Below are 26,252 nucleotides of genomic sequence, written 5' to 3' on the forward strand. Positions count from 1 at the left end.
TCAATGGCATTACCAAGTTTCTTTAGATCATTAAAAGATATCTTAATATTTTCCATAGTTCAAACATACTGTCATTTCAACTTTTACTTGCATATGAAAAAATTACATTGAATAATGTTGCATTTTTGCAAGGATGTATAAAAAGTTGCGTTTGCTCTAATTGTTCACATAATTTTTATGTATCTCGAAGTATTTGAAAAAATAATGTAACGTGATATCAGTCGTTCGATACACAAATACTAATTGATTTTGCTTTACATAATATTCTACATAATTTTTAAATAGATTGAAACATTTCGATTTTTCGATCATACCTTCTTACGAAATGACAGATTTTACTCAGTTTCCGCTGGTAATTTACTGCCAGACGGATTTTACTGGCAGAAGAAAATGTAATGCCGACACAGTTGATATCGATATTTCGCTTGAATCTCTTGAGCAACATTTTGTGCAACCATAGCAATCTTCGGTCATCAGTAGGAAGTGAATTACATTCGCGTTTACGCGTGGTAATTTTCTTCTTTATTTACAAATAGTCGATAATCGTATAATGTACTCGGTAACAAAATTACATTGCACATATACAGAATTATCGTTAGCACTAAGGCAAGAACTGAATTAACAATACGTATCGCGTTCGTACGAGAGAACCCGTCCCAATCGGACACAGTGTATGGAATCGTCTCCTTAAGATGTACTCAGTCGTGAAATTTACATGAGAGCGTTTTCTTCCTCTTTCTCTTTCTTCAAGCATATATATTTTTTTTTTTAAATGCCACATCGATAAAGGAGAGAAATGAAGCATCCAACGTAAAAAGGAGGAGAGGGTTCCAACATATCCGGATTATTAATTTAGAGGAGAGCTAGGCCGAACAGTTTGGAGCTCAGTCACGTGTTAAGTGTCTGCCCTTGCGAAGTGTGGGTGAGACAAGTGAAATTGGGTCCATTTCGCGTGAAATCCCGATTCTCTTTTCATTCGCTCTTTATTATTGTAACTTGGGGGAGAAATGTGGCGCGACCTGAAATGTGGAGTTACGCGCGGAAATAACGACAAAGCCCCCCGGCGCCGAGCGGCGGCGCCGCGGGAGATACCAGGCCGTTACGTCATCCGTTCGCGTCGCTGGTACTTGAATGTTAATCACTGAGTGTTGTTAAATAGGCGGTTTTGGCGTCAAATGCAAATGTAGGCACTCTATTTACCGGCGTTGAAAGCGTCGCGCGATACACTACGGTGCGCTATAAAATCCCTCGAGGATTTTACAAAAGAGAATTCACACGCGTTATCTCGTCTCGCTTTATGCGTGCGAATAATCACAGCGTCGATTATTTGACTAGAAAAAACACGTTCTCGTATTATCGTAAGGCGAATCCAGAGCTAAGCAAGGAACGAATTTACGCTTGTTGGGTGAAAACGAAGTCTAAACTTATCTCGACATGTTTTTTTTTTTTTTTTTTTTTTATCGGAAAAGGTCTTCATATCGTGCTCATCGATGATGAATATTTTCGTGATTCTTCGTCCTTGACAGCCAAGTCTGGATCCACCGATGAGCTTTGAATCTACGCGACGCGCGCGTATTTTTATGCGAATTTTGATTGCGTTTCGAATTGTAGTCGCAAACACGCGATAATTCATATTTTACTGCTTCAATTCGCATAAATTTACTGCTCGTGCGTATTCAAGGAGAGGCCTCGACGTAACGTTATGTCCCACGTTTGCTATTCGCGTGACTCAAGTCCGCTTTGCTCGGCTGAGGATGCAACATTCTCGCGCAAACGAGATACATTCGACATCGAAAATGAAGTGCTAATAGAAAATGTGTTGTGCAGCGCGAAAAATGGAATTATCTTCCAGTCGCGCGCGCGTGCCCAACTTTTCCGTTCCCCAGAATTACAAGAAGATTACAGGGGATTCGCTTCTCGTCGTCGTCGTCGGGAATAATCGACGATTCCATCCATTTCCTTTTGTTCGAAAGAGAGAGACATGTCTCTCTTTCTGTGCCTGTTGCGCATTTTTTTTTCTTTTTTTTTTTCGTATACAAAATACTCCAATCGGATGAAGAGAAGAAGCTCTCGCCGGCGGATACGTCGCGCGCTCGCGAATGAAAGAGAAGTCTGCGGTTGGAGTACAAAATCCTTCGCTCTGTACGAAGTGCATACGCGCGAACCCGTGCCCGTCGATCCGGCGCTCCATTTAACATCGGAAATCACGCGACTTCCGCGAAAGTCTCAACATTCTCTAATAGTCTAACGTTTCAACGGACACGATTAGAAGATGATGCGAGTCGCCTGCGTCGCCGCACGAGTTCGCGATTCGTGGCATTTACGTTAGAGTAGCCTTCGACGTTTACAATTATTTGCTGCGGCTTACAAACTGGGAGGGAGAGTAAGAATAATAACAGTAGGGGCGACTAGAAAAAACGGATTAATCGCACGATCTACCGTTCTGTGTCTTCGACTTCTGTATTTACTAGCTTGCGAGAATGATTCTACAAAAGGCTGTCGTTAATACCGCTCGCGAGAGCGGGGCGTCACGAACATGACGAATGCAGCGTGAATTCGAAACGCGTAACTTGGTGTACGCGTAAAGTAGAGCCGATAGATTGGCAACGAGACACCGGGATACTCATCTATTTAGAAACGTGTACGGACAATATTCGAATACTCAGATACTCAAACCATATCTACTCTGTGTATCTAAGTAGTCGGAATTATTCGCACAATTCGAATAGCAAGCAAATACTCGAATACTAGAGTATTTGGATACTTGAGTACTCAAGTGTTCGCGATCACGGCTGTAGTACAAAGGCATCTAAAGTGAGTCTCGATCTGCTTACGGAGTCTCGATTTGCATCGGAAAACAAATTGCGTAAGGGAGCCTTGAATCTCCGTCGCGAATTACGCGATTCTGAAATTTGCACGGTTGATCTCTCTCGAAGATCAGTATTATGCTGACGTATGTACGTAACAACGAGGAAGATAAAATCTTTGCTGCATATGAGGTAAACGTTACAGTGGCCGGACATGTACCTACATCCGAACACTTACACAAAATTTATTATTATTAATCTCAAGTACTATAATATTACAATTTAATTGTAATCTTTAAATATTCAAGATTATAATTCAATTTTATTATTATTGAAAAAAGAACATTTGAGATTAATATTAAGTTTTTGTGTGGAAGTGTCCGGATAGAGGTACATGTCCGGTCACTGGGACGTTTACTTTACTACATCTTTTAATTATAAAAGTTAAGTATTACGTTCTCCTTATTTCTGACGCCCCTCTCGTCGCGGAACTCGACGCGACGTGTTTTATCGCTGGTAGCAGCACTTCGTGTCTAAAATATAGGCCTAACATCGATCGCGTTCGCAACACAGACTCGACGAAGTGAGCACCACGGTGATCGTGCGACTAGGATTAGGTTTATTACAGACGACGTTTATCTCGCTGCATACACTCGCATGTACACGTGCATTACCTTTCGCTCAGACCTTTCGATCCCTCTCCTTAGGATTAAGTCTGTCCTGTTATCTCAATTAATGGCAAAGACCACATTGCAGGCCGGACGTCAAATGTTACGTTACTATCGTTACTCTTATTTTTTTATCGTTATTATTATTAATATTATTATCGTTAGCATTATCGTTACCATTATTATCGTTACTTTTTTTTACCATACGCGTTAAGAAACATTTAATTGAACAACATGAAACTGTCGCCCGCAGTCGTGCGAGTCTGTCAATATATATAGTATATGTATATAAAATTCGAATGCACACCCGGCGGACCGCAAAAATGAACGAGGTGAAACCTTTAACAGCGTCACTAGACTCCAACGTGTCGCATAAACTATACAAAAATGAGCGCTCGAAGTTGGGAGAAACGAAATATTTTGGACGGTACTTACGACGAAGAAGCGTTTAACGAAACGTTACATAGCTGCCGCAAAATCTTTGTGTTCCACTCAAATTCAAATCGCTCGCAACTGCACTCGCGAATCAGCGCGTATCTCAAGTTAGCTCCTCGTATTGCACATCGACTTGCCCGGCCGTCTCTGGGAGGGCAAAAGAAACGCCAGCGATTTCCGACTTGCGCAATCCCCTCCGCCGCAGTAGGATCGACACGCGGTTAAAAATCGCGCGAGTCGATCGGCGTCAAAAAAAAAAAAGAATGTCCACCGGACGTTTCGCGACTGGCGAACGAAGTGTCTTGACCAAAAACGTCTTGCGAACTTTCATGCCGGCTCATTGTGGCACGAGCCCTTTCCGGTTCCTCGAAACCCCTTAAAAACGCACGCCTACACAAACGCCAGGCATCTCGCAGCTTCTCAACATTCTTCACTATGTAATTTAGACGTGTTGGCGGAGAGTGACAGTTACTTAAGCCGTTGCGTGACATTCGCCAGGGCGACGGCGAACGCCTGCAAAGCGCTGAACGGATACTGGAAATCCAACGTGTACGCGTTGCCGTCTATTCTACCGAATTGCATCACCTGAAATTCGACGTGAAATTTATACGACATTTGACGTGCGATTTAATTTGCGGGGAGGGACTTACGTGAAGAGAATTGCATTTTGATCTCACCTGCCTGCCCCTGAATTCTATTTGAAAGTTCTTGGCGCTTTCTTGAGTCACTCTGCCGCCGAAATCAAGCTGGTACACTTGACTGGACTCGTTCCACATCGGCGCTTTGTTGTGCATCACCAATTGTGCATCGCGCCTTATCGCTTCCGGTTTGGAGCCCGAAATTCCCATTCCTCTCTGCTTGAGCTGTAAACAACGTCCACCGTTACCGTTTCCGCGTTTCTCAAGCGTAATATGTGTGCTTATCGAACATATTCTCCTTCCTTGGAAAATTTTGCGATTGCAAACCTTCTGACGTAGCTGAGCTTTCTGGAACGTTTCTAGGTCCCGGTAACTCGCCGTCGACGAATCATCTTGGAGGAGTCCTTCCTCGTCCGAGCTCTCGCCGCGACTCTTCCTCATCCTTCTGTTGAGCAACGGACTCGACAAGAGTTTTCTTCGGATTGGAGAGGCCGATGCCGGTCTTTTGCCTTTCTTAGATGGTGCTGGGCTGCTAGGTGAACTCCTCGGCAGTCTGTGGAGATAAATGAATTACTACTCTGCTCGCAGAGTTATTAATAAACGTAATACGCTACCTTGACGACGGTCGAGGGGAAGGAGGTGGCAGAGAATGATTATCCTCGAAATCGCGAAGTCTCGCGGCGAGACCGTCGAGCGAAGAGGCGAACGATCCACTCGGGCTCGATCCTCTGAAACGTAATCAGTTGGTTTTTTTTTTGCTTACTCGGAATCGCTCGGAAAGCATTTTTCTCTTATTGGTTATCTGATGCGCACTAACGACCTGCTTTCGTGTTAACTACTTACTTGACGGGAGACGCAGCAGCCTCTAATCGGACCGGTTTTTTCCTAGTATAAGCCTCGCGAACTACAACGTTAGTCTCGTTACACTCCTCGCGTTTGTCGACGACCTCGGGCGTTTCATCTTTCGGCGATTCCGTCGGCTCGTTGCGTTTCGCTACGCCGTCCTCGGTAACGTCGGAACTGATCGGCCCCGCAGCCTCCTCCACATGTTCCGGCAGCTTCGGCGGAGAGGATATCTGCTCGTTACTCGGGAATATATCGCTGGAATCGAGACTTTTGGACTTGCCGCAGTTGCGGAGTCTGGGCGGCTTATTCGAGTTCGGCTGACTCACGTCGTGCTGAGGTTTGGCCTTTTTCCGCCGTTTCGTTTTCCGCGACACCAGCACCAGCCTCTTGTTCGGCGCGTCTCTGCGCAGCATTCGCAGGGCGACGTCGCACGGTACTAACTGGGCGTCCACCAGGTCCAGGTAGCCGACGCTGCAGCTCCGAACTATCGAGTCGTTCGAGCACATCGGACCGATGCTGATGACCGTCGGGGTTCTGTGAACGCCCCGCAACTGTTCCGACGTCTCTACCGACGCATATTCGCGCGCCTCGTCGTCGCTGAATCGCATCAAATCCTCCTCGAGCTTGATGTTAACGAGAGCACCGGCGTTCACGTAACCGCCGGGATTCGTCTTCCCGTAGCACACGTGGCACTTGGGGTCCTTGTGCTTCGAGAAACACTGCGAGCACGACGACCCGAAGCACTGATCGATATTCTCCGGGAATTGATAGGAACACGCCGGCGAAACAACTCCGTGTATGCCGTTCTTGTTAAGAACTAGACTCGAGGCTTGACCGGGCTGAGAGGTATTCGAGGACGTCGTATTGCCGGCTGTCGTACTATTCGCCCCGGTATTTTGATTATTCTTACTATGTACAAAATTATGAGCGCTCGGCGACATCGTGGTTTGGACGCCGCTGACGGGATGCGGTGCGGTAGGAACGTTGCTCGCGCACCCCGTGTTGTTTAGACCGTTCAGATAAACGGTCTGCGCCGAGGCGCAGTCGACGCTCTCCAGGCCGTTCGCAACCGGGCCTTGGGAGATGTACCGACCGCTGCTCGACGCCTCCGCGTTCAAGGCCTGGCCGTTTTGCATCGACACGGAAATGATGTTCGTCGCGCAGGCCGACGTCAGGCACGCTTTGTCGTCCTGCGAGATTTGATTGAGCTTGTTGTTCTCCAGTTCCTTCTTCGTCGCCGTTTGCTGATCCGCGAGAGCGTTCTTCATCCTCTGAATGCTGCTGGCGTAATCGGCACCCGCGTTCGAAGTCGCTATTAACGTCTGCGTGGGCGCGACCGCGTTTTTCGGCGACTGCAGGGCTGGCACGTCGCAGCACCTGGGCGGGTTGTGTCTCGGCGGTGTCCGATAGGTGTTCGTCGGTGCGTTTCTGATGTTCTCGTACAGATTGCCCATGTCCTGAAGGTCCACGTAAGGAACGTACTCGCTCTCGTAGCTCTCGATTTTCCCCAGCGACGTCTCCGACGTCATAAACTGATTCGAGATTTGAGACTTTGGTCGATTCGGATGGTTCAGTCGGGCGTTACGGGGAGTCATCGGCGCGATCGGCGGCGCCTGCGCCTCCGGAGTGACTCGCGAGTTTGCCTCCTGGTACGGCTCCTCCTCGTCCTCGGAGAACAGATTCGGATTGAACGTCGGATCTGGACCTACGCAAAAATTGTCATTCATTTAATGAAAGTTTCTACAAACGGAGGAAGAATTAAAGTCACGCGACCGAGCCAATATCGCAAATTACCGGAGGGCAGATCGTCCCTGAGCTCCGTCATCACGAGCGTCATTTGCCTGGGTTGTAGGTGCAGCAACGACGTTCGATATGTTACCTGACCTAGGTTAGCGGGAACCGAATCTGCCAAGCCGTGAAACTTGAATTTCGTGCCCCAGATGTTCGACGTTACCTCGACCAGCCTCGCGTGCTACGAACAGATATCGCCCCGTTAGAAATAACATCCACGACAACGCACACAGACGCGCCGCGTCACGCGAGTAACCGTGTATACGCGCCTCCCTTTGATACAGAGGATCCGTCAAAGCCTGCGCGCGGCATGCGATTCATTACATCGAAAGATACGATGCTACGATTACACGTACGAGAATAAAATATTTTATATATGAGTCTCTCTATAAATACAAGAGAGAGAGAGAGAGAGAGAGAGAGAGAGAAATTGTATTACCTCTGGCAACGTATCAACATAGGAGAGATCGTTCGGTCTTTCGTCCCGGTCCGTCGCCTCGTCGCTCGTCCTCTCCTCCCTTTTTTTCCTGTTCTTTTTCCTGTAGCGGGGCGAGCCGCACAAATCCGCGGTGTCCTTCTCGGTGTCCGAGCCATCGCTGTACGAGGGGCACTGCGACAGGTCGTCGTACACCTGCAGGGTCTCCTGGTTCTGCGGATCGAATATCACGAACTCCGGTCGGATCTTGCTGGTCCGTCTGCCTTTGAGTAGTGGCACGAGACCGCCCAGGTACTCCAGGTACAGCGTGTAGCACGGCACGGGCTCCACGGCGTGCCTGAGCATGGTGCAGTGCAATCGACTGCCTCCCGGCGGCGGCCTTGACACGAACCGCCGCAGCTCTCTCGGTTCCGGCACCGAGCACCTGAAAAATGCATGGAAACGTTCCCAGGCTCTAAAATGGCGCCCCCCGTCACTTTGAGTTAACTGAAGCGACGTTCGTGGAACTTAATTCTTTTTACCGTATCGTGTTAGCGAAAAGGGCGGCCACCGAGGCTCTCAGTCGCGGCGGTAATGGAAGATGTTGAACACTTGATTCCCTGGTGAGTGCCGCTCTCACCGCCAGTCTCGATAACAGTTGGAGCGAGCCGACCCTTCTGCAAAGAACAATTCAACCACTTCGTAGGTACATGACTTTGCCGAGAATTACAGACGCGGATTGTCCCTCTCGTATTATTTCTCGATAAAAACGCGATAAGAAAATCACCTTGAGACCCATGCGGCGTGGACGCGCGCTCCGGTCGCCACGAAGAGCCGCCTGTCATTGTGCCCCCATGTCAACGCCGATACAGGACACTTACGCGGGCCATGCGGAAAGATCGTAAAATAAATCATACTGAGGCGTCAGCGATAAAGAAGATCAGCGCTCTTTTTACGTGAACATACTTGCGTGTACGGAATCTCCGTCGTGTATACGAGGGTACCGTTGACCGAGTAAAACTTTAGGAGGTTCGTGTACTCCTGCGAGCTGCCGCCCTGGTCGGACGGCTCCTTCGTGCCGGCGATGGCCAGCAGCTTCCTGGAGTTGCTCCATTCGGCGTGCAAGGGCGGCTTCAGATTGCTGCGTATCGTAATCGGCGACACGTCATCGAACGACCGTAGCATGACGATGTTGCCGTCGGCGAGGCAGACGGCCAGCACGTAGTTCCGGTCATCTGCGCTTGCACATACATCGTAAATGCATTAACGTGCATCACACGGTGGGCCTCATCACGGCACGGCGGTCAAGCCCCTTCGGGCCCGGGCCCTAAAAGCTGCCTGATTAATACCTTTCTGAGATCGGTCGCACGTTTCATCCTCCTCCATCGTGAACTTCTCGGCGCTCCAGGCCATCGACGTAACCCCGGCCGCTAATTGCACCTCCGAAACCATGGCTCCGTGAACGTCCATCACGATCAGCTGGCCCGCGGTCGTTCCGAAATAGACCTTTCGTCGTAGAACAACGTCGAAGGTGAATAATGTCACTTTTTATTTCCCTCTTATCGGCCGGAGGACCGATTTTCAACGACGACAAAGGGAAAGCTTTTAACTCGTGCTAAGTTGCCGTCAACGTGATGATTGAGCATAACGTTGCGCCACAATGTCAGGAATGCTTCTATCAGCCAGGTACATTGGCGTATCGTATTTCGCACGCGATATACGACTCAAACTTGACTCGTGTTATTATTTGTCACGTCATGACTAGTTTCCGAATAGCAATGTTCAGTGACAGTCGGATTTGTATCGAAGAAACTTAAAGCTTAGTTCTCGTAATTTTTTTTTTCTTTTCTTTAATATTTCTAATTATCGGTTAAAACGTTTCACGAATATATCGGGAACATTGATTTGTGCCGCGTATCGGTTATAGGATATTGGATAAATAAAAAGTTATTAAAAATGTTTCATCAAAAACTTTTCTTTCGAACCTGCTGATCGTCCGGAGTCCAAATACCGCAAGTTATCGTCGCCTTGTCGTTGAGCATTGACGACCAGTACCTTTGACCGGCGACGCTGCCGACCAATACGAAGCCATCCTGCAATAAAACATCGTATTCTCCGCAAACGATCCTCCGCAGAAAACGTGCGAGCCACATTTATGACGAGGGTCATAAATAAATACATAAGTAAAGCTCTAAAGTCTAAAGCACGTCTCAACGCATTGAATAGAATGCTCTTTTATACTTTTATGAATAGCGATAGATCGATAAAATAAATAAACGTTTGAGCTTCGTTGTTATTCTTTCGAAATTTATATTGTTTTATTTATTTAAACAAAAGAAAACAAATTTTTATTTTTTTTCTCCATTGCGTTGTGAGAAAAAAAAATACTGAAAAAAAAAAACGATGATTGAAGCTCGGTGTCTAAGGGGAAATCACAGTAGCAAGCTCAAATAATACCACAACTCACCCTGTAACATATAAGAGCCATGCGGCCGTCGTGGGACCAGGAGAAGTGCGTAACAGGTGTGTTTCTGTCGTTGATTAATTCTATACTCCATCGTCCGTCGTATTTGATCCAAACGAAGATAACACCCGAACTGTCGCACGAGGCTAACTTTTGATACGGCTCGTTCCATTTGACAAGTATTACCTGCAGCCAGATAATTGAATCTCGAGTTAGCCACAAAGATTGTTAATTATGGAAAAAACCGTAAATTATTGAGAAAATATCAACAGACTACTGTAGATACATTATTCGTAAGAATCTTCAGTTCTTCATTAATTTATTCCGTGAAAACAGTCGTGCTTCCATGCTGCCGGCTTTAATACGCTGCCGTAAATTGATCTCCGGTATTTCATCTTGAGTCTGTAATTAATTTCATGGGCTCTAATCAAGAGTAAACCTAAGCCTTAATTGGTGCCAGTTTTCTCGACGAATATTTTTCACCCTTAATTAAAATACCCGCCTTTTAGGCATGTGAGATAATTAAGAAGTGCGAGTGATGTTTCGGGTAGAATTTTGCAATTCGCGCTACTGTTCGTTAGAGAATTCCGATTAGAAAGTAATGTACACTGAGAAAAAAAGATGCTGAAGAATTTATTTGTGGGATATAACGTTTCGAAAAAAATTCTTTTTATAATCAACAAGTACATTTCTCGTTTCTGAGTATATTAATTTCTTTGTTTCAGTGTATCCTGATTACGAGATGTCGTTCCAAATGTGCATGACTTCTTCGATACGCATCCCCTAGGATTAGAAGAGATTAAGCCAGTCCTGCAAGAAAGGTAATCGTGAGTGTTTGAGAAGATTAAGCCACTCCGTCAAGGGCGGTAATCACGACCCTCGCTTTTAAGGTTTATCTCACGCCGCTGGTGTTGCCGCCGGAGTAAGTTTTGCATGGGGTGAAATCGCGGAGATACATGCGAGACATCCACGCGGTGTCATTGCTCCATCCTCGATCGATTGCCTTCCACTGCGTTTACGAGCGCGACGCCGGCGTCGTGCTATATTTTTATCGTGCTGATACAGCAAATAGAAGTTTATCGGAAAATTAATTTATGGATTGAAAATGTTAGATAACAACTCGTTTGCTGCCCGTTAACAACTATTTATATCTTTGTGAATATTCCTTGCGCTATTATTTACAATTAATTGCAATCGTACAATTAACAGATAAAGGCAAATTTATAACATTGTTTTATTTGCGCGACAGTTTATCGCAAATATAATATAAAGCTTATGGGGTGTCGCACATTTTGCGACTATATATTTAATTAGCTTAATCTTGTTTCCGTTTATCTCTGGATTTTTTTTTAGAAATTGCAGAACAAATTATAACACTTCTTCTTTATCTTAGATAATCTTCAGCCATCGTTATTTTTCCCCCGAACTTTCTAAAATGCACGACAGATTGATTTGCCTGTTCGTAAAGCTTTGATCGACCGTCCGGTATTGTTTGAGGGGTGAAAAGCGTGGACGAAGTCACGGAGGGTGAGCTGCGAAAAATGAGAAGGAGGATACTGTACGTGACATGCGTGGCGACAAGATGTACACGTGTGCATTAACCTCGCTTACACACACACGTACACCCACGCGCACAAGTACACAAGCGAAAGAAGAATTCGAAAAGTTACCGATGCGTGTTTTTACAACTTACAAACTTACAAAAACGGACTTACGGAACAACTTACAAAAAAAAAAACGTAATTTTCCACCACGTGTCGTTGTACAACTGAATCGCTCTATGATTGATTAATCTGCAGATTGTCGCACAAACTTTCCTCTCTTGGAATTGTACTTTTCGAGAGATATGAAGGATAGCATCGGGTCACATGGGCCGTAATAACGCCCGAAACCATATTTCTCAGAAGTTAACAAAGTGTATAAACTTATATAACGTCGTGACAGCTTATGTCCATTATTATAAAAAAGGTCGAGAGAAAGAGAGGATAGAGAGAGAGAGAGAGAGAATTTTATTTATATCGATGTGTGAAGCGATGTATTGGTTGCTAGGAAAAGAATTTTAATAGCACACACCTCACAAGGAGGTTTCCTCTTTTGTGATTTTAAGCGAGACTCCATCACGTGGAATTTCGCCGGTGGAAGAAATTGCGTTACGATAAGCTGGCCTCGCCTGATAGGAATAAACGGAATTTTCCGGCTCTATAGATGCAATAAAATCTGTCCGGAGCTACGTTGTAAATTGCGGGGACATGATCGTGCGAGAAAGTCAGGGAATAGCGGAGATAACGCGAGCGTGCTGATCGATAAGAACCCCGGTAAGGCCGCTTCGGATTTTCTCGTGAGTCGCGCACACCGGTGAAGATCGTGGGGTGCGCCTCGAGGAACCATTAGAATCGAAGCATCTCGCGCGTTCTTTCCACCCCGGGGTACACAATGGCGTTTATTGCACCCTGAATTTTATTGGAGATTTCGGCACGAGCGAAACGGAAAGTTGGCGAAATTAGAAAGGACGGATTTACCAACGCACAGCTCCGCGTACAGGACCCGGCGCGTCTATTTTCAGCTCTCAACCCCCTCCCTCTCTTTCTCTCGTAATCATATTCCGCGATAAAGCGCGCGGAACTATTCATCGCTTTTCCGCGAAGCGCGAATCAACAACCCCCGCACTTTCGTTACGTTACGCACCGGTGCGGAAATTTTTCAACACACTACACATTTTTCGCTCATCCGTCGTCCCCTTTGTCACGTGCAGCCTTTATTGCGGGACGAGGACGCGACGACGCGTCTGATAACCCAACTGTAATTGTATTTTCGAACTTGTAAGGGACGCCGAGTGAGAAAACTGGCGCGTCGCAGTTTCTTTTTTCCGTCACAGTTCGTCGAGCATTCCACGACCTGTGGCATCGTCGCGAATGTCTCGCCCACTTGGTCTCTTGTTTCGAGCTGCGTATTAAAGAATCGAATTTAAACCAATTCCACGAACATTTTGTTATTTCTAACTTTCATATGATCAAAATTTATTATTTTACCACAAAATATTTTTGTGGTTGAATTGCTTAGTTTTAAAGTGGCAGCGACGTATGCGCTTGGTAAACAATAAATTTTTGGCTCAAATTTAACATTTTTACAATTAAATTCAACTTAAGGTTTTGGGTATAATTTGACATTGAAAATTTATTAGTGCAAGGATGAAGAAGGTAACGAAAGGACGTAAATTAAAATCATTCGGAGGAATTGCTTCATTGCGTTTCTCATTGCGTGTTTCTTTCTTCCTTCGTCGTAACCTTGTCCTTCCATCTTCATTCCGACAGAGAATGTAAATCCCCGCATTAATACGACAGAAAATTATCATCTTCTTTATACCGAGTCCGTGTGTTATCCGCGCAGTGTAATCCTCCTCCAGTTTATGCCGCAGGAAATGTATATTAATAGAAGATGTTGAATTTTTACGAAATATACTCTGCGGCTTTCCGCGGCAGGCGACTTTCGAAAGGGCAGGGGCGATCGTCACGTAATCCCTTGACTGCTAATGCATTGCGGTAGGGGCTGCAGCAAGTGCCGGCAGTGCGCCTCGTACCGGCCAGCTCGTTTGGTAAATCAATGATGCTCCTTTTCGCACTCGTTCTTTTTCAGTGTCAAGGTAACACCACCCGCGCCCCACGTATACCCGCGAGGAATTCTCCCTCCTTTGGCTCAATTTCTCACCGTGAGATTTATGAACGGGCCATACCGAAATTTACACTTCTCCGATCCTCGCTTCCCGCGTTTACTTATAGATACGAAAAACTCGTCGAGCCGAATGCTGGCGGAGTTTCCTCTCGAGCTCGCGCGCGAAATCTTTAATCGCCTCAAGTCTTAAACCTAAATAAGTGATAATATATACTGATTTACCGTGAAACAAATTTAATGAACGTACAAGTGGAACATTATAAATAAACGAGGAAACTCCTCCAAGGCTTTTTTCTTCCTCTTTAATATTTAATATCATCTTCTAAAACATTGCAAATTTTTTCCCCTCTCAAAATAGCGCATGAATTTTTCATACAGGCTGTGTAATAGAGTCCAATAAACAACTCTCTCTCTCTCTCTCTCTCTCTCTCTCTCTCTCTCTCTCTCTCTCTCTCTCTCTCTCGCACGCTCCCGAAGTTGCAGATGCGTTTATTTTAATTTGTTACATTGATCCGTATATTGCTCCATTGATCCGACCCTCACGTGCCTTCCCACCGCCAAATTCGGTTTGGCAGGAAGCTATCAAAGGTGTATTGAGTCCGCAGGATGAATAATTTATAACGTATAATATAATGTCGCTTGTTTAATATTCCACGGAGCTATCCGCCACGCTTGTTTTAACGGCTCTATCCGATAGACATGCGTATTCCGCTTTATCCCCAAAGGATTAGCAGGTTTGCAGTCTGACCCTGTTATTACGTTTTCACTTAGGTCCGCCCGACTCTTACTTATGCATGAAAGGGACTCCGGGAGGGCTAATGATGTCAACGCGAGGGAAAAAAAATTTTCTCCGTCGCCGACAGTTTCATCTCCTCCGCGAGTAACGAAAACCTCGTACGCGAGAGACGGATCTCTCGGCTGGGCGATAACAATAAAGCTCAACTTGTGCTGAGAAAGCCTCGTTAGAATTGTGCTATAGGCCACCGGGTGCGGGACGCTCGTGCCTGAATTTTTCACAAGGATATGCCACATGTGAAGCCTTCCTTACTTCCATATGTACATATAATAAAGTCGTAGTCGTTATTTCCGAGCGGAGCGGTCATCACGCTTCATGATAATTGAATCGCGGTCCACGGGAACTCCGAGGACGGAAGGAGAGGAAAAAGAAATGTATCTGGAGGTCCTCGGATCCTGTAATTGCGTGCATTCGGAAAAAAAAACCGCGAAAAAATTATGTGTCCGTTCGTACACAAGTGACAGTTACTGTACAAGGAGCACACAGATATAATCGCGCTATCGATTCGAGGTCCGAACGCGGCTGGTACGGCCTAGAACAGAAATAACTGAAAACACACCCTTATCGCGAGAGTCGCCCGCTACTGCGATCTAAGCCTAAAGAAACATTGTGCCCTGAATTACGTTAAGCTGATTGCTTCCTCTCGCCATTTGGGACATCGTCGTTTATAATCGCGGGGCGACGATGCTATCGCCGCAAGGGTGCTCGCTACTTATGTGTTATAAATAGCGGCGGGAGCGACTTGTGTGTATATTCAGAGCGTGCCGTTTCCTATTTTTAAAAGATGTAATATACATCACGTGTAACGCGCGCGTTAACATGTGAAAGACGAAAGAAAAAAAAAAAAGACCGTTGTTGCTTGCCGATGGCGAGTGGAGGAGCAGCCGCCGCCGCCGCCGCACTGGGAAACAGGGTTGAGAACCGCGGTCTTAAAACAGCACTGCGTGCCAGATCGATAACACGGCGGCTACCCTTAAGCTCTGAAATGTGGACCGAAGTGGACGCAAAATTTCGAGCTTCTATCGAAGCGTTTTCCCTTTGCCGAGTCATGTACAATTCGTCTGGCGGATGATAGACATAAAATTGACATATCGCTTCGTACGAGTCAGTCTGGCTCGTTCGGCAGTTCGGGCACGATCGCCAAACTGAGCCATCATCGTCGAAGGTTCCGCTCCTCGGAATCCCCATCGAAATGTCATCGCGATTGCGATCGGTGCCTCTGAATAACGCGTGTGAACGGCGCGAGCCTCGACCTCCACGTAACGCCTTCGCGGTTACTTCAATTTCCGCCGCGCGAGCGTAGCGCAATCGACTTATCTAATACGCGAATGCATAATTTAAACGCGTGTACAGCGTCAATTGACGCGACGTAACGAAATATACCGGTCTCGTAACTTTGTTACTCGCCAGGTCTGACCTGGTTGTCAAGACCCGCCGTGCGTTTCCTCGACCGCGCGATTTCGAGTGGCGATCGCCTTGGTGCATGCGAGGTCCTACGTTGGACTTATTATTGACCGAGGCCTGTCGTTAATCGGGGCAAAAGGTCCGATGGGGTCCGGGAAAGTTAACTGATGAACACGTGAGCCGATAACGCGCGCGCGCCGCTGCCGTCGTGCCGCTATTCGGAGCGGGCGCCGATGCCCGGAGCGTGCTGATTTCAATTTAATTAACGCCGTCGGATAAATTATCGTCGCGCATTAACCTCGAGTGTCTTGCAGTGTGCGGTTTTAAATATGTGCCACGCTCGTACAAACGAGCTCGCGTGGCCTCGCGTATGCACTTGCATGCATGCATCGCCAGACTTGGAGCCGCACGGTGAAGTGAAAAATCGTACGAGGTAACTGCAAAGGAAAATTGGATGTACGAACATTTTTATTTTAACGTTCAATTTTGGCGATACACGTTTTAAAAGTGTATAAAATAAGATCAAACGAAATAATTATAATAAGTATAAAAATTAACGAGGGTTGTACGTTTTGAAAAAGTGTAATAGACTTTGTCTGTCGGCTCGCATTTCCCACATTTTCGGCGATCTCGAGTGGCAGCACTGCCCGAAGCGCCTTTAGCCCAAAGGAATGTTTTCGCTAGATTTCCAGACTGTAGACTATGTCCCAGCGGGTGGACAGTGTATGTATGTGTGTGTGTGTGTGTGTGTGGTGAGTGGGCGTGCGAGGGTGGAATTCCTCGCGGGAAACGCGTCAACGTCTCATTTGTCTCGTCACATGGAGGACGCTCGCGACGCTTATACGATCCCTCCCGGTTTCCCCTCTGTCCGGCAGTTCCACGAGACGCAACCCCTCGAACAGAAGTGGTCCGTATTCATAAGGGATAAGGGAAAAGAAAGGTGTATGCTCTTAGGCAGAGGCGACGCGAACACGTAGTACATCCGAGAGAATACGCGTGTGTCAGCAGAGAAAATCGTCGGAGAAAGATTTTCCAAGTTTTCATATAGAGGGAAATCGCGTGCGAGTACCACGAGAGAGAGTGGTCGGAAGTCTCAATTCATCTCGAACGGCTACCACTCTTGTACCCTATAATGATATTCGTATTACCTAAGCACTCGAAGTCGTCATGTATTATTTATGGATTTACCGTGGACAAAGGCACCGTTGCTCGCGTCCAATTGTGCGTGCTAAGCGCATGCAAAAGCGGGGAAAATCTTGGGAATGTTAGAATCTAGCTTCAGAACTTAGAAGAGGACGGGCGAAGCGCGGCGTAATAACGCGCGCGCGCGAGCCAGGCGGATGTAAACTCCCGGAGGCTGCAACCCCCCGAGATTTTAAGCCGGTGATATTAATATTGGAGAAGCCGGAGGCGGGCAGTAGCTCGTAGCCGAGCGTGTGCGGGCGCCGCCGTCGTAGGTGAAATCGCGCGTACTGGTTGGTTTCGGGCAGGCACCTGCAGGCAGTTTGTTAAAAGCGCACCACGGCTTAATATCGATTAAGGGCCACAAAGGACTCCCGGTTTGCCGGCGCGCGCCCGTTTACTACCGATACAGAGATTACACGAAGTTTCGGCCCGATGGAGCCGATGCCACCCACAGCCCGGCGATACGTACGGCGATATGGTTTGCGAAACTATTAAATCGCGTCACCCTGAAATATTAACAAACTTTATAATTATCGTCAAAGGGCGGCGGTCTGCGGGGAAATTTGAATTCGGCGGCGCATTAGTAATAAATCAGTCGGGGATAAATTATTTGCCAAGTGTAAACGACGATGATGATTTATATCGGACGGTATTGCAAATTGACATGATACGATTGAGAGAGAGAGAGAAAGGGAAGGAGGGAAACAGATTTTATCGGTTTATTCATATGAATTGCCTGCGAGATTCTTTAACGATTCGATACGTCATCGGGCACCTATCTGCATCGCGCAATCATCCCATTTCTTTGTCGACTTAACCCACACATTCTACGACCGGTCGTGTATCGAGCAGATAAGCGTACACTGTCTGCTACTAACCGATAAACCTCGTGCACTTCCTTCCGTGATGTTGCAAGGCGGAATGGGATATCGCTCGCGTTGAAAGATCCAATTTTGGAAACCATGAAATTATAATAATATTTGACATTGTTGAGTCGCTAAATTACTGTTTGAAGAAGCAAACCACGTAGAATGTACGAGATGCATGAGAGAATGATTTTTTTGTGTAAGCGAAATCAGAGGCACCAGAGCCATGCCTGTTTAATTATATTTTTATTTCTTAAAAGATATGACTTTTCTTTGTCAAAAATTGATATTTATCAAATGTACTCAATGAGTTTTAAATTACACATAATTCTTTAATTTTTTTTTAAATAAACTTTATTTAAAGGATATCTTTATTTAAAGGATACTTGAAATTGTTATAATTTAAGCCCGGTATAATTATCGTTTCAAGCAAACGGAAACATCGCAACGACCTTGTAGTGAGGGAAGCTGTGGAAATGCATCGCTGTAAGCGGTACTGGCGTTTTAGGGAAGGAGAAGAAGACCCGGAGGGAGAAATTAAACGTTTCGATGTCGTTTGGACAAAGTCCGAGTTCGGAATGACAAGAAGTTAAAGGAAAGGCGATACTTGCTTCGCTACGGTGCCCTCGGAGGTTGTAATTCGCCCTGAGTGGAAGTTCCGCGGCTCTGGTGCGACAATGCGACGTGGTAAAAGTCACTCCTACCAAGCCGCGGGCGTTGCCGGTGGCTAACCATCCTTCCTGGTAGTAATTTATACGATCGAGCTGCCATCCTTCGTCCTGGATAAATAAAAGGAGAACGTTAGTTACACTTTCACGGTGCGGCGCGCATAGAAACGTGTCATGCCCGTGATTTATGGCCCTAGCTGAGGGATCTAGCGAACCGAGATTTTTTTAACGATTCCCTCAAGAGGCGGTGTCAGTTACGGTAAATATCACGGTTACTTCGAAATTTTGTATGGCGTAAATGCGACGGGAAAGAGCCGTTCCGTGTAGAACACCCGCGACCTTTTTAAAAATACGATGACCAAAGTTGTGACGGCGGAATAAAATATCGCTCGGATTTGCAAACGAATTATCTGGTAATCAGCCTTATCACGCTATCGGGATGTTTCCCGGGACTATTTTCTAAAGCTGATTCATTATTCATCTAACGGAGTTTGTTCACGGAGTTTAATTAGAACGTGTTATACGTTTCGCTAAGTATAGAAGTGAGGGATTGGTCGCCATGAAATAATCAGGCGCGTTAATTGTCGGTACGGATCTTACCACTACACATCCTTCGATGTCGGGGGAATCGCGCGATCATTCAACTGACATTCGAAAATACTTACTCGAACTCCATTGCGATTCACCGACACGTAACGTTTCCACTTAAATGTGACGGCATTGGGTAGCAGGGGTTTCAATGCTGAAAAGGGTTTCACCCTCGGCCACATTATACATATGTAGGCGTAATTACTCAAGACAACCCGAACCCTTAGAAAAGGCAGTATCGAAATACACGCGCTATATTTAGGTTTATCAAGTTTATCCGCTTGACGTGTTAAGTTTCCTCCGAATAGAAAATCGTTACGAGGTACGATTCAACGCGACGTAGAAATAAAATTAAGATCACGTTTCCACACGCTGCAACACCCGAGCGGACTCGTACTAGATTTTGGCATAGGAAACAATCGCGCGAATATTCAGGAAATATTCAATTCGGATCATTTACGTTCCCTTTGGCACTCGTCCCATCGACCGAGCGATTCCTGCACCCCTCCTTCAATTTGCTGCATTGTATTATACTATTCTAAAACTCGTTTAAAGTGTAATTAACGACGCATTTTTTTTTTTTTTTTTTTTTTATCAGAGAGGAACGCGAGAGGAAAGAGAATTTATCATTCTTTACGAAGTATCGGAAAAAAGAATAATGGGACATTTCAAAAAGATGTACACCTCGGTGTGATGTGGCTCTCGAAAAACTTTTCACACGATTCTATCAAGACCTTCAATCCACGGGCGGGACGGCATCCTTCTTTCTTAACCGCGCTGAAGTTTTTCCCTTGAAATATTGCGCCGCCGGAAGCGTATTATGGAGTTTCATTAAAATGTTAAATTGAATTACGGCGTAACGGTTTTACACACGCGTGTCTCGCAATAGACGAGGAGCTCGCGCGTGCTGTCCGTGTACACACTGCAGCAGGCTGGATGTAATTAAAGTACGATCTAATGAAGATGTTTTGCGAGGTAGCCTTTTGCAAGATGGATAACGACGAGACCGGCGAGGTACGAGGGAAGATTATTATTATTAGAGTTGTAAGGAAAACCGTTCCGGGTGAACGAAACGAGCGGCGAGCGAAAAAAATTCGACAGTTTATTAGCGAGCGGCTCTTCGAACGGGGGTTATTCGATATTGAGATGAAATTCCGAGATAGTAATTCACTTTCTCGCCGACGGCGGTTCCGTATACTTGCGTATACGAGTTGTATTCCATGAAATCGCGTCGGATTTCCGCCGCCGCCTGCCGTTGCGCCGACCGGTGAGAAATGCTCCACGTGCCGTGATCGATGAGCACGAGCAAGGGTGGTTTTTCCCTTTCCTCTTTTTTGCGAGTCACAGAGATATGACAATGGAGGAGGAGGGGGAGGGGGAGCATGTGGAAGCGGAAGCGTAGGAAGAGAAATCAGCGGTAATCCAATCTTCGCAAACACGTTGAGAGCAATCCGCGGAAAATAGAGAGGGCTCGGTGGAAATCGATGTTGCGCGAAGACGCGCCTTGCGGACGGACGAGCGGGCTGGGATTTTTTGTGATGCGAGAGTAACAGCACGCGGGGCATTAAAAGAGAGAAAGAGCGAAAAAGGGATCACCGGGGAAAGAGAGAGAGAGAGAATGGCGTAGCGCGTCGTTCGAAACGCTTGCCCGAAACGCTTCGACAGAATTTACCGGCGAACAATGACCAATAACAGTGGCAGCGTAACGGCTCTCAATAATGACGTTATCGATTCGAGCGCGATTCAATGCGAGAATATAATGGGAAACGCGCGCGACCCGACGGATTATCTCGACGTCACGTCGCGTCGCGCGTGTATACGAACATTAAAAGAATTCGCATCCCAATTCTCTCGCGGCGCCGAGACGACAAGCAAGCACTTGTCGACCTGTCGTTTCCTAACGAGAAATATCGGATTCGACTGGCCGCGGAATTTCCCCCCCCCCCCACTGATCTCGCTGGAGCGACGGAAAGAAGATCTCCGCTTGATCGTGGCGCGAATTGAGAATAGCCTGGTCCTGTAGCGCGCCCGTCCGTTCTAATGGACCATCATTTATCTGCAGCGGCCTTTTACGGAGCCCATCTAAAATTTATATCGTGTAATAGCTCCCAGACATTTCCTACGACACGCGGGCTGTGTCGCGTGTAAATCCGGAGGGATGTACCGGCGTTTTACTGCGGATCTTCTTTCTCTCGCGAGGACGACGAGATGATCGGGTACGAAGATAGTTAACAGCTGGGGGAATAATGGACGGGCGTACCGATCGAATTTTCCCCGCCGGGAGGGGACCGGCTGACTTCGAGTGATTCAATCGAATTCGCCCCCCGCCATAAGTCAATTATTTTTCCAGTAATTGAGCCGCCCCACTTCCACGCCATTTTCATCGCGCTCCTTTCCGGCGAGGGTCGGCTTCCGTCAAATCGCCGATCCGCAGATTGGCATCGTCGTCTACGACGATAAATTATATGACATGAGGCGTGGGTGGTGGTGGTGCGCTCGTCGATCAAGAAATACGACCGTCGTAATTAATTCCGATCGATTGCGTCCTGTCCGGGCGTCCGTGAGTTTCGACAGTCAGATTAATTCCCGTTTGTACGTGAACACGCATATCGAATGGGGGAAGCAGTCTAATCGTCGGGACAGTACGAGCCTATACTACTACACTGGACGGTCGAGATAAGAGAAACGATCGTGCGAAAAACTACACGAGCGACGTTTTATACCGGCAATCGACAATCGTCGGGGAAACTCGAGGTTTATTAACGCGCGGCAGTAATCGGAGCATTTCCTTCCATTCGGCGAACGCTATTGCGCCTCGGCACAAAGAGAAATTTCGCGATCACGCCCGCCCCCGTGATCGTGACATGAAGGGCGCGTACCGTCTCGCGTCTGCTGTACCGCGCTTCTCGATGGCCGTGTAAACGGCGCGGAAACAAAACGCGTCACCACAGGCAACTTGTTAGGCACTCGTTAGTCGGTCCGCCCGAGAAGAGATCCACTCGAGACACCGAGCACGATCTTCATCCTCGCCACCGAGTCAGCCGTACACAATTCGCAGCAACCCGCCCGTGAAACCCTTCACCCTCGTGACATTCTCCCCCCTCCCCCTCCCCTTTCCCTCTCCTTGCACACATACAGTTTTGCTGCGACATGCACGTCTCGTCCTGACGGATTCCAATCTCCGTTGCGGCCGTTTTGATGCGGTGTCGCGGTTCTCTACGGCGTTATTAACCTACGCGAGGAGACTCCCTTGCGGTCCCGAAAACTATCGGATCTCCGTCAGGTATATTCACTTGATCGTATACGTGATCCGCATGCATTAGCAATCCTGAGCCTCCGGCTTTGAACTTCTACGGTCCGGTCGTTGCGAATTCCGAAGAGCGCATCGAGATACGATAAACTGATTAATTATAATTGAGATAAGATAACTGTGGTACGTGTGACGTAATTAAAAGTCTAGAAAAGACCGATGATTATAACAGGATCTCGGAGATCAATGATACTTCTTGTATGTGTGCAGTTTTATATACAATTTTCTAGTTCTTTTCAAAGTTCTTACGTGTCGTTACTTTATTGAAACATAACTTTCGTAAGTTGAGTCAGAATAGTAATATCGCGATATTAAATTGATAATCAATTTAGTAATTCCGATGCTAAGGAACGTCTATTATGACAACAAGGCCAATAAGATACCCTCTCGCCAACCTTTCCTCGAAATACTGCAAACAGTATTTTACTGATTAATTACAATCGCGGAATTACTACGTACTCGAGCAGCACGAGAAGCGTCAACGAGTATCCAACGTGCGTGTTCATTGTACCTGATAATCTTGAGAGTCGCCTATTTTCACACGCGAAGCAAATTCTAGATAACGCATCGAGATATATAGCGAACTGATTAATTACAACCGCGAGATCTGCCTCGAGCTCCACGGTTCTCCACGATCGTCCTACATACTATATGTTTGTTCATTTTATTTGGTAAACGGCAAGTCGTCTATTTTCGTAGCGCGCAGAACGTAAAAACGACCATCGGTATTCGTTAACCACGTATCCGTCGACGGTCGCACGGTCTTCCGACCGTCAGATTTTATTACAAATGATCTTAGCCGACCGTGTAAACTCGGCTTGACTCGCTTCAGTTGTCTCGCGCTCGGATGAGATAAATTAATTTTCACGCTCGTTACGGCGCGGCGCGCTCGCGCGAGCTCGTTTGCTTTCGCCCGAGCAAAAGTTTTATCTCGACAGCGCGAGACCGAAGTGTACGTGTCAAAGTGTGGCTACAGCTTCGTTTTTATTCATGTCCGTATACTATTTTACTGCAGCCCCGGCTGCCCCCGTTAACGTTTTCAACTTCCCACCCACTGTTCCACTTGTCTCTACTTTTTTCCTCAAGATCGAAACCTATAAATCGCCGCTCCGGAACGGAGCGAGCGCGTCATGCAAAATTGAAATCGACCGTCGAACGATTAAAATTCTATCTCCCTTCTCGACGGTGGAACTTCTGTCAGTTAACAAATATTTACAAGTGTATCTTCTTAAATTGTAGAATCTAAGTCTCCTCGACGGGCAGTCAGCGTCAATCAGTTAAACGAAAATAACTATGGACAATCTGTCGACGGTCTAAAAATTCGCTGGAGAAGAGCTGACGCCCGAGGAACACACGGGCTCGGTGCTGAACGTTCGCTTTTAGATCAGGAGTCCGTCAGGAGCGAGGCGTTAAAACGCGTGTAAACTTATGCGGATTGATTTGCCGCAGACAGAGACTCTTGTGTTTTTTTTTTCTCTTTTTTTTTACTCCGCAGCGCGCGTGTTACGCAATGTCGTCACCTCGCGTCTCTCGCGCTCTAATAAAGTTATCCGTATTATTGACGATGTGAGCGGCGACCTGTTTTATTTCCACGACTCGCGTAATACCAAACGGCGCGATAAAATTTTATTTTTAGCCTCGTGCACATTCGCTCGATCAAATTCGAGGTGAGAAGCGTTGTGTGATTTTATCTCAGATGGAAATCTAACGCGCACGGAAATCGCCGAACCCCGATCCCTCTTTTCCTATGAATTTCGATTCGGCCTTCGAAAAATTTCTTTGACAATGCATATCGATCGGCATGCTAATGAGAACGGCCTCTCACGCGACGAGGAGAGGGAAAAACGGTGACAGATGAAACGATAATCAGAAACGAAAAAACATATAATAGGTGTGACGACGTACTTCAGAACGTTTAATTAATACCCGTCGCCGACAGCCGCGTTATCGCAGTTCTATCTCGATCTTATTCTAAGCAGGGATCGCCAAGTAATGTTTTTTTTTTTTTCTTACCTCCGGCGACTCGTCCGGTACTTTTCCCATCCAGCTGAGCGACAGGATGTTGCAGTCGCACTTGGCGTTGTTGTTCTTCTCGAAATGCAGATGCATGGTTGCTGCGACGCGACCGGGACTCCCGACAGGTCCATCAATCTATCGAACCGGCACCACCAGCGTTTCCCGCAGCAGCAGTCCCGCAGACTCTGTGCCTCGCGGTCGTCGTCGTCGTCGTCGTCGTTGGATTCCGCGTCACCTCCTCCGCGAGCATTCTTCGTTTCTCCTCTCCGTGATCGATGATCGAATCACGCTCGCACGTCAACGGGCCCGCACGCGACCAGCGTCCCGCGACGAGCCTCCCTCGTGTGGTCACCCTCGTGACTGGGATGTCAGGGCGATCCTCCGCCACCGAGGGTCGTCCCTCGGGGGTGGGACGCGCGCGTCGCCCGCGCGCGCGGATTTTCCGCCCTCGCCCGATATTACGCCCCGCGCGGTCGCTCGCGTTCGGGAGATGCCGTCGTCGTCGTCGTCGTCGTCGTCGTCGTCGTCGTCGCCGCCGCCGAAGAGGCTGACTCGGCTCGTCTCGGCCTCGACGCGTCTGCTGTCTCTCAGCACCGCCGTTCGCCAACCCCGATCATTTGTTTCTTACCGCGGCCGCCATTTTGCCGCCCGAGACGCTACTCCACCTTGCAGGGGGAGGGTGCGAGCCCCGTGCCGCGCCGGGGGTGCGCGCTTACGTGCGGGTGGTGGACGTGTTGTGCCTCGCGGTGCCGCGCGCGCGGAACCGACGACGCACGAGCTACCGACGACGCGAGCGTGCGTCCAACTGAGAGCTGAGAGGAGTGAAGCCGGAGCGCGTGCGGAGTTGCGGACCTCCGCTCCGTCGCCGTCGCCGCCGCCGCCGCCGCCGCCGTCGCGCTCTCGCTTCCGTCCGTCGCGTTCGCGCGACGAGCGTATTGATTGGAGAGTCAGCCGTTCCGTGTGGTCCGCGGCCGCCTCGTGCTCCCCCGCCGCGACGCTAAATTCGCCGCGAGCTTTTCCGCGCCGCGTCGCGACGCGACGCGACGCGCTACGGAACCGGCGGAGCCGCCCCATTCAGCTAGACGCTCGCAAAATACATCGATATCATTTGGAGAACAATTCTCGATCGATGTTGAATTTGATTTATCAAAGATTAGAATTTCTCTTTCTCTATTTATTCTGCTTTGCGTAAAATAAATATTTGAATGTCTCGGAAACTATCGTTAAACAGTAACACGTATAGAGTGTTCGAAGCGATGCGTTTAAATGCATCGATACGTTTCTCTCTTGCATAGAATATAACGTAATTTCTTTTTTCATACCGATACCGATAGAAATTATCGATGTATTTTGTCTTGATGTAACAACTTTACGCACGCTGTGCTCGTTTTGTAGAGGGTAAATTTTACGCCGCGCCGCTTTATATGCATTGAATAGATGATGCTCCGGTTGTTTTGTAGCGTGTGCTCGTAAATTTTTTGTTTCTTTCTTTTCGCGCCACCGATGCACAAACACCTGCGACTAAAGCGCAAAAAAATTGTGTAACAATTAACATAATAAATTGTATAATTTTTTTTTTAAGAACATACTTCTTATAAACTGAAATAAATTTTACTTTAAAATCTAGTTTGTTTTTTAAGAGATGACATGTATGTGTAATATTTGATTTGATTGTGAATTATAAAA

The 26,252-nt window shown here is 47.2% G+C and overlaps 2 protein-coding genes across 3 annotated transcripts in view; one reads left to right on the forward strand and one right to left on the reverse strand.

Moving 5' to 3' along the window:
- LOC105833051 (peptide deformylase, mitochondrial) overlaps positions 1 to 17,806 on the forward strand; it is a 108,391-nt gene extending 90,585 nt beyond the window's left edge. Inside the window, exons 4-5 of one of the 2 annotated variants that reach the window (XR_004963410.1) lie at positions 10,790 to 10,885; positions 10,955 to 17,806. The gene's annotated coding sequence lies outside the window, so the exon portion shown is untranslated. Of the gene's footprint in view, positions 1 to 10,789 lie in introns of both variants that reach the window. The other variant, XR_004963408.1, reaches the window with a different exon arrangement.
- LOC105833054 (tubby-related protein 4) lies at positions 500 to 25,452 on the reverse strand. Its single transcript, XM_012674464.3, has 15 exons — positions 24,564 to 25,452; positions 18,596 to 18,763; positions 10,068 to 10,250; positions 9,586 to 9,693; positions 8,950 to 9,106; positions 8,567 to 8,835; positions 8,388 to 8,476; positions 8,143 to 8,277; positions 7,625 to 8,045; positions 7,189 to 7,366; positions 5,392 to 7,099; positions 5,163 to 5,276; positions 4,876 to 5,101; positions 4,588 to 4,773; positions 500 to 4,495 (listed from the first exon to the last, which is right to left on the reverse strand). The coding sequence occupies exons 1-15, from the start codon at positions 24,657 to 24,659 to the stop codon at positions 4,379 to 4,381; spliced, it is 4,155 nt and encodes a 1,384-aa protein (XP_012529918.1). The 5' UTR covers positions 24,660 to 25,452; the 3' UTR covers positions 500 to 4,378.
- Between the last annotated feature and the right edge of the window lie 800 nt (positions 25,453 to 26,252).

Source organism: Monomorium pharaonis, chromosome 1, assembly GCF_013373865.1.
Source record: "Monomorium pharaonis isolate MP-MQ-018 chromosome 1, ASM1337386v2, whole genome shotgun sequence".
NCBI lineage: Eukaryota > Metazoa > Arthropoda > Insecta > Hymenoptera > Formicidae > Monomorium > Monomorium pharaonis.

Bases quoted from the DNA above. Each gene is read 5' to 3' on its own strand.
- LOC105833054 (XM_012674464.3), bottom strand. From the start codon at position 24,659: ATGCATCTGCATTTCGAGAAGAACAACAACGCCAAGTGCGACTGCAAC. The intron at 9,694-10,067 runs GTGAGTTGTGGT...GTTTTATTGCAG, and splicing joins TGGCTCTTATATGTTACAGG to GATGGCTTCGTATTGGTCGG. The intron at 8,278-8,387 runs GTGATTTTCTTA...TGTTCTTTGCAG, and splicing joins CACGCCGCATGGGTCTCAAG to AAGGGTCGGCTCGCTCCAAC.